Genomic DNA, 9,091 nt, shown 5'->3' on the forward strand with positions numbered 1-9,091 from the left:
TTATTCTTGTGTGATGAAAATGATTGGCAGCAAAAGTTTAGTTTTTAGTTTCATTTTCAGTAGGATCAAAGTCAGGTGTGTTAGTGATAAGATAAAAATATCACATAGAGACACAGTTAAAAAAAAAAAAAAAAAAAAAAACAGAAAGAAAGAAAAATTCTATGAGCAAAAATAACTAATATCTGTCCCAAAGAATGGAAAGAAAACTGAAAACTTGCCTTGCAGCAATAAACATTTGTGATGGCATAGATATGGAAATGAAGCATTGTAATATATATATAATAATGCACTTACAGTGTATGAAAACAAAAGAGTAGAAAGAAGAAGCAGAGCAATCCTTATTCCTCAAATTTCTACCCACACCACCCCACAAGTTAAAAAAGAAAGAAAGAAAGACAAATTGGTTTTGGCTCACAAATATTACCAAGTTGAAGAAGAGGGTGAAAGATAAGAAAGAAATGTTCTTTCTTTTTTGTTTTGTGACAGAACCTATGTACAAATCCAAAAATCTGTGGTTGCACACACAAACCTGTACTAAGAAATTAACCACCAACCCAATGGAATCTTCTTTTTCTTTTTCTGTGTGTTTGTGTAAAATTAAGAAGAGGAGAGGAGGGTGATATGATTATATATGTCCAAAGGCTGCTGTTAGGTTCTGGATATCCTTGGAAAAGGTGGTGGTAGAAGAAGTTTGTGATGTATGGTGATGTTGATTCTTGGAATGAGGTAACATGATAGCCCCTAAAGTATCAGGAACCAAATGTGGTGGTGGTGGTGTTGTTACTGTGGTGGTTGAAGGAAGAGGCTTTATCTCATTGCATAAAGAAGCTTGGTTGTTGTTGCTGTTGTTGTTCTGAACAGCTGCAAGCATCAACATTTGATTGTGAAGATAGTCAGACCACTTTGCCTCTTCTGCTTCTTCCATGCTGCAATCTGTGATCAATCCCCATGAAGAAGAAGAAGAAGAAAGCATGTTGGTGTTCTTGAGAGATTCTGGCTTGTAGCAAAAGGAAGCAGGTAGGAAATCTGAGTTGATATCAAAAGAAGGCCTTGATGTTTGTGTGAACCAATTGTTGTTGTCGGTGACAGTGACATTGGAAGATGATGATGCATAACTCATGTTGTAATTTCCCATAAAATCTGAGCAAGTGTTAGCCATGAACCTTGTAGTGTCAAGGAACATGTCCTTGTTAGTGGAAGAAGAACCTTCCATCTCTGTTGTTGTTGGAACAAATCCTTGTTGTTGTTGTTGTTGATGATCATAGGAAGAAGCTCCATCAGACTTATTGGAACTCTCTGATCTCAACAAGTTCAATTCATTATCATTGGACAATGCTTTCTCTTTCTCCTCTGACAATCCATTCTCAATCTCAGATAATGGCTTGTGTGTAACAGGGTCTATGCCTCTTTGCCTCAGCTTCTTCTTCAAGCATGAATTCCACAGATTCTTGATTTCATTGTCTGTCCTCCCCGGAAGCTGCGCCGCAATCTGAGACCATCTGATACATGCATGGAACACAACAAATTAACAGAAAACAAACAAGGACTCAGGAGATATAGATTGTTGTAAATTTAGTTACAATTATTACCTATTCCCTAACACAGCATGAAGTTCAATGATGAGATTTTCTTCCTCCTGAGAAAATGTACCTCTCTTTAAATCAGGCCTTAAGTAATTAATCCACCTAAGCCTGCAACTCTTACCACACCTCTGCAAACCTGTCACCAACAACAACAACATTAACAACAAACCTTAACAACATGTATTATGTATCATATTATGAGTACTAACTACTAACCTGCTTGCTTAGGAACAGAGCTCCAACATCCATGACCGTACTTAGTGATATGTCTGAGAAGCTTTTCATCCTCTTCAGGAGACCATAGACCCTTCCGAAGCTTCTGCTTGTAACAGCAAGAGTGTCTTCCCATTATTATTCCTTCAACTATGAATGAAGTGAAGGCAAAGAAAATGAAAGTGGCAGCTAAGAAAAGGAGTTGAAATAAATAATATAACTATGGAGTATGGACCCATCAAAATAAGTCTTAGTCAATGACCCTCCTTATACTAATTAATCATTTAATCTCATAGTAAAATTGGAACCGGTGAAATTAAATTAGGGAAGGTTCATTTTGTGTGAGAATGGGGTTAATAAACAGTAGTACATTCATGTCTCTTATAAGGATGGTGGACCATCAATTTTCATTCATATTATAAAATCAAATAATCCATACTATATGCTTCTAACTGAAGCATCCAATATTCATTCATTCAAATGAGTTATTATAAAACGTAAAAATTCAAATTATATGTTACTAGCCAGAGTAGCAGACACAAGAATTTCTGGCCATTCTTCATGTCTGTGAAAAGTGGAATTGGAATACTCCGCTTTGGTTAGTGCTTAGTGCTGAAACTCGTGTCCTGAGAGAAATAATAAAAGAGGAAGAAGAAAAATAAAGTGGGATTCTATGTATTCTTTACTCTTCGACCTTTATGTGCAAAATTCATCCATGTCATTATTTCTTTGAAAAGTTCCATCATTACGTGGAAACAAACAACCATATATTTCTTCTTTTTTTTTTTTCTTTCTTTTAATCCAAAAACAAATAATGCACAATATAATAATTTTCATTATTTTCTTGGACAATTAATGTAGCACCTTTTTACTTCTTAGGTTGTTATTTGTCTTTTCAAATAATAGTTTTTATATTATATAATAATATTTTATTTTTAAAATAGTTTATTTTGATATAAATATATATAATATTTATTAATTTGTTATATAAAATTTATAAAATTATATATATTAATTACATGTCTAGTCAACTCAATTTATCCTAATTTATTTTGGAGTAACAAAATTCAATTCATTCTGATTCATACACATCTTTAGTGATTATGATTTTTTTTTTTTGAGATATTAGATTTGAACCTCCATAAAATATATTATTTTATTTTTAATTTTATTATAAAATATACAAAATATATTTTGAATGGTGAAAACTCAGGTGCAGTCGATTTCATGTAAAATTGATAGTTGAGAGTCGTTAGATGAAAATTTAGTCAAAACAGTCAAATCATCTAACAACTCTTAGTTATCAACTTTACATGAAGTCAACAGCACCTGAATTTTTACCATTTTGAATTCGCACCAGATTTCGAACCGAATGAACACCACACCCCTAAGGTGATAGCTTGGGTCAGCAATGCAAGTCTTTTATTGTCTAAATGCGGTTAAATGATTATTAAAGCTTTGTTACTATATGAAGTAATAATAATTAATGCTACTAAATTATTCAAAATAATATGTGACCAAATTGGTTAAGTTGACACGCACACATAGTAGCCGATAGATGCAAGGTATGGAAAATTTTCTGTTACTTATTATCATGCCCTAACCGTTTTTGAAATATCATTATAGATAGGGTTAATCTAGCTAGCTATAGTACTATCATTTTTATCAATAATAATTAAACTACCACGTTATTAAGGAAAGCTTTAATTGTGGACAACTAACAATTTGGGCGCATTAGTTGATTCATCACTTAATAATAATAATTTGTCAATGAGTTTATTAATGTCATTAACTTCACAACCATCCCACCGGCATGTATGGTCATGACACATGTGCAACATTTCTTTTAACATATGACTAAATTTCCTTGCTAGTACTTCTTTGATTAATTAGCGTTAAATCTTATTCAAATTTGAAACTGTTAAATGCTTGTAAGATGAAGAAAAATAATGAATTAATCTTATAATATATAGACTTGTACAAGTGAACACAGTTAAATAGGTAAATATATGAATAAAATTTATTAACCGAAAGGTATAAATTAATTTTTCTGAGACGCTACTCTTGTAAGATTCTGAGAAAACTTATAACAGTAATTAAAAAAATATTTGTAAAAATTTATATAAGTATATATGTAAATAGAGGTCTGCTACACATACAAACTTTTTTTGCTTACAAGCTATACAAGTTGACCCAAGTCTAAGAAAAAAACACGCGCACCACTTTTTTAAATTGAGCGTCCAACGCACGCGCTTACAACACGTTCATTATGCCGCACACTTCCTCTTCTTCCTCGATCAAAACGCAAACCGTCAAGATTCAAGCGACAGAAAAAACGAAAAAACATTATTCAAGGTACTATTTTACTGTTCTTCTAGTTTTTTTTCTAAATTGTCTCTACCATGTGTCTCATCCTTAACCAGCAAAACATTAAAAGATTTCAAGAAGAAATATACTGTCTCCCCTTGATATTGGGTGTATTTCTTAAATACTTTGGGTGTATTTTTGTAATCATTTGGTTTATTTCTGTAACCGTTTGGGTGTATTTCTGTAATCCTTTGGATGTATTTCTGTAATCGTTTGGGTGTGTTTCTGAAGTTCCATTATCTTCAAAACAATTTCAAAACTTGATTTCAGAAATCATGAAAATCGAAAAAAACAGAAGGAGATCAAAGGCAAAGAGAGAATGCACGAAGGAGATCGAACAAATTTGTCAAAAAACTTAAAAAAAGGAAACAAAATCTTTTGAAAAATGGAAATTATATATTCACGTGTTAATTGATTTGGATTAATTTAAAAGTCTGTTAAAGAGATACGTAACATAAGCAGTGCTTTTAAGGATTTTGTTCTCTTTAAACTTGTAAAGCTTATAAGTGCAAAACACTTATATGTAGAGATTAATCCATGTAGATATTAGAGATATAATAATTTATGTTGTCTCTTTTTAACAGTTTTACCTTTTAAAATAAATAATTGTATGATATGGTTTCAGAACTTTATATTCAAAAGACAAACAAAAAAAAAAGTTTATACGAAAAATAAATAAACTCAAAAAGATTTTATTTATAAAATGTTAGAAATATAATATTTATATTATTTTTTTATCAATTTAAATTTTTAAAATAAATAATTTTATGATTATAAAAGATATTATTTTATTTTAACTGAAAAATGTTTTTGACAAAAGAATGAAACATAATCGCGGAAGCATCCATATCTTATCTTATGGATTGTTGTATTTGTCGGTTAAAAGTTGTTAATAGGACAGGTATTAATGTATTATTATATTTTTGTGATCAAACTACGACGGTGCAAATAAAAGCCCATTGACCAAAACGTTTTACTCATTAATAATCATCTTGTAACAGAGATAATTAATAAAAGTTTTGCTTACTCAATTATGAATTTGCGATGACAATGCTACTTATTACTGATTTGGCTAAATTATATATATATATCATTATCAATGTTTATTTTCTATATTAGAGAATTGATGAAAAGGAAAATTATATGATCTATCTACGCGGAATGCCCCATGTGACAACTAATTAAACCGAGAAATAAAATGTTCTGTTTTGATTAGCTTCTTAATTTTAAATAATCAAAAGCCAAAAAGAAAAACGGAAAAAAGAAGAAAAGAAAAAGAAAGGGAACGAACAAATTAAAGCATTAAACTTTATCTTACTCATGTATGTCATCATGTATATATGTATTTATTTATATTAAGTGTATACTAGAATTAATAATTAAAATCAGTTATTTATATAAAATATATATTAAAATATAAAATATAAATTAAAAATAAATTAAAAAATATATATTTATATATAAATATATAATGACTAATTTTAATATATATAAATAGTATTTTTAATATTCATTATAATGAAAATGAAAATGAAAATTAGAAGAAAATTGATATACGAATTTTATTTTTTTTAAAATTTTTTATTAATATAATTTATAAAAAATTATTTTGTTATTTGTATGATTTGAGTAGTTCATAACTTTTTATATAAACTAAAAAATATTTAATGAACTGCATTACATTAGTTATTACTATATATTTATCAAATAAAAAATTTATAAATATGTTAATACTTATTAATACACCAATCTTTTATAAAGCTAAAGCACAATTGGAGGTAACAAACGCTGTGATGCAATGCAAACCCCTCTCTCTTAAGTATGTGCACTTTTCTTATTGCTTTTTCTTTTAGCTTCTTGTAAGACCTTCCCATAATCCATAAAATATAGGGCTTAATTAATTATTAAGAAGTCACTATTAAATTTAAAAAATGAATAGAATAATGTGCAACTCAAAAGAATCAGAAAGGGGAACATTGTTGTTGACCTAGTGAAGCACAACGCAAAACCCATCAACATATCATATATTATTTTACGAAAAATTATTATTTTTATATTAAAATTAGTCATTAAAATATATATATAGTTTAATTTATTTTTAATATATATTTTATATTAATAATTAATATTAATAACTAATTTTAATATACACTTAATATAGACAGTTTATTAGGCAGGTAACTAATTTTAAATATACACTTAATATAGACACTCGCCAAACTGACCGATCGGGTCGAATTAGGCAGAGTGCTAGTTGAGTTGGGCCATAACAATTATAATTTATAAAACAATATAAAAAGAAAAAAGAGATTTTTTATATGGATAAAAATGATGTGACATGTATTATTATTATTACGGATAAGTATGATTTTGGTTTCTAACATAAAGGCTGAAAATTTATTTCATCTCTGACCTTTTTTTCGCTATAAAATGGTCACAAAAGTTTCAATTTGTTTTAAAATCGTTCTTTTTACCAATTTTATTTTTTTATTACTAAATTATCCTTCATTAAAAAAATTATAAAATAAAATAAATAAAAAAAGAAAGAAACGCTATGAGAGAGGAGAAAGAGAAAGAAGCGGGGCGTGAGAAACCGGGGGGAGGGGAGGGAAGAAGGGGGGAGAGAAGCCGCAACGGCGCCCCGCCGCCTGTGATCTGCCATTGTTCCGCTCGCCGTTTCGCAAAAAGAGAATCGGGGGGAGAAAGAAAGGGGAAGTGAGAAACCAGGGGTGGGGAGGGAAGCCACATCGCCGCACCACCGCACCGCCGCAACACCGTCCCGCCGCCTGTGATCCGCCACTGCTCCGCTCGCCGTTTCGCAGAAAGAGAATCGGGGGAAGAAAGAAAGGGGAAGTGAGAAACCAGGGGAGGGAAGAAGGGGGGAGGGAAGCCGCACCGCCGTCCCGCTGTCCCGCCGCCTGTGATCCGACTCCGCTCCTCGTTTGGCTGTTTCTGCTTCTGCTTCTGCTTCCAATTCTGCTTTGCTTCAACTTCTGATTCTATTTTTTATTCTAATTTTGATTTGTTATTTTTTTGATTTTATTATTGTTGTGCGTTAATTTTGTTGTTGAATTTGATATTGTTAATTTTTGCATTTGAATAATTTTAAATCTGATTATTGGGATTTGATGAGAGTAAGGGTGGTGGCCAGTGGTGGTGGTTCTGCTTTCGGTGGATTTTGGGGAAGAAGGAGGAAGGGTATTTTCGTCTGAATGACAATTTTAAAATTAAGTTAATCTTTTGGGACTATTTTGTAGCGAAAAAAAAAAGTCAAAAACGAAATAAATTTTTAGCATCTACGTTAGGGACCAAAATCATACTTAGCCCTTATTATTATTAGAAGAGTTGGTATTTTTTTTAATATAGAATTATTTTTTTTTAAATTGTTATTGTCGATGGAAAGCAAAAAAAAAATATAAAATCAGAGATTTTAATTTTAATTTTAAACTTTTTTTAAAAACAAAAATCAAAGAGACTGATTTTAATTTTTTATTTTTTAAAAACAACAATCGAATTTGATTTTAACTCTAAAAATATTTAATTTTTAAACATAAAAATCAGTGTCCAAATTTTATATTATATGTTTTTGTCGTTTGTAATAAATTCAATTCACCTATTTGAGAAAGGAAGTGTTAGGTAAATAATGGTAATTTTGAATAATATAAATAATTACTAATCAAATAAAAATATATTATATTTTTAAATAAATTATCTAAATTTTAATATTAAAATAATTATCTGTACATTTAGTAAAATAAACATTCGATATATTTATTATTCATATTATTTAATATTTTCATTCTCTGATTATATATTTTTTTTGGAGAAATTCCACACTAGAGACATACACTTCTATATTACTGTAATATACTTTTTCTTCATTATAGTTATTCATGACATGCATCTCTTTCATTTTAAAATTAAAAAGTGGAAGAAAGGTTATGGGAAGCCATATGAATTTTTTTAAATAAAATCTGAATTATTGGCTATCATTAGCTGACGAACCTGCATGTGGGTCGACGACGGCCGTTTCCTCAATTATCACTTTCTATCTTGATTTTTTTTTTTTTTTACCCCATATCTCCATCTTTGTTTTTCTTAAAGTTCTCTATATTTACGGCCCTTATCCTTCACCGCCACATCCATATTCATTCATTACAAGAATAATTTTATTGACTAAAATGTTTATATAGTTGCGACTTTTAAAAATTGTCACCATTTTAAACTAATTTTACTCTTATATTTAAAAAAAAATTTAAACAATTTTTGACAATTATTTTAAAAGACAACGAAATTTAAAAAAAAATATCCAATATTTATAGAATTAATTAATCCTTGTATTAAAAAAAATTAATGTTATTTTTTTTGTACAAATACTAATTAATCCCCAAAAAAAATCAAAAACTAAATTAAATATTTTTTTTATCAAAGACTTCGTAATTCTTTTAAAATATTTATCAGAGGTCAGTAAATATTCACTCATATATTTATGACTGCGATAACAATTATTACCGGTATTATATTATATAAACTATACAATAGTTACAATAGAAAATTGTAGCATTTTATTAGAATTTAGATTTTTATAAACTTTTTTTAAGATGATTATTCTAATAAAAATATTTTTAAGTAAAGATGATATTATAAATTAATAGATCATATGAATTATCAAATATTTTAAAATATTATTTTTATTTAAAAATATTTTTATAAAAATAATTACATTTTTTATGACTTATATTGTGTTGGTAAATATGTTCCGATCCATATAACTATAACTTTTTTTTAGTAGTCACTATTTTGGACTAATCTCATTTGTGACAGTAAACAATTATTACTAGTATAATACAGCATATATAGTAATTAAAAACAATAGAATTGTGTAACTGATAATCGAATTGGAGTTGTTAATTTTAATGATTTAAGCC

General features: G+C 28.9%; 1 protein-coding gene across 1 annotated transcript; it reads right to left on the reverse strand.

Annotated features, from left to right (window-relative positions):
- Positions 1-239: 239 nt before the first annotated feature.
- Positions 240-2,056, reverse strand: LOC130933031 (transcription factor MYB61-like). Its single transcript, XM_057862526.1, has 3 exons — positions 1,800-2,056; positions 1,590-1,719; positions 240-1,499 (listed from the first exon to the last, which is right to left on the reverse strand). The coding sequence occupies exons 1-3, from the start codon at positions 1,930-1,932 to the stop codon at positions 626-628; spliced, it is 1,137 nt and encodes a 378-aa protein (XP_057718509.1). The 5' UTR covers positions 1,933-2,056; the 3' UTR covers positions 240-625.
- Between the last annotated feature and the right edge of the window lie 7,035 nt (positions 2,057-9,091).

The sequence above is a fragment of the Arachis stenosperma genome, chromosome 6, assembly GCF_014773155.1.
Source record: "Arachis stenosperma cultivar V10309 chromosome 6, arast.V10309.gnm1.PFL2, whole genome shotgun sequence".
Taxonomy (NCBI): domain Eukaryota; kingdom Viridiplantae; phylum Streptophyta; class Magnoliopsida; order Fabales; family Fabaceae; genus Arachis; species Arachis stenosperma.

Bases quoted from the DNA above. Each gene is read 5' to 3' on its own strand.
- LOC130933031 (XM_057862526.1), bottom strand. From the start codon at position 1,932: ATGGGAAGACACTCTTGCTGTTACAAGCAGAAGCTTCGGAAGGGTCTA. The intron at 1,720-1,799 runs GTTAGTAGTTAG...TGTTGGTGACAG, and splicing joins CTCTGTTCCTAAGCAAGCAG to GTTTGCAGAGGTGTGGTAAG. The intron at 1,500-1,589 runs GTAATAATTGTA...TGCATGTATCAG, and splicing joins CATGCTGTGTTAGGGAATAG to ATGGTCTCAGATTGCGGCGC.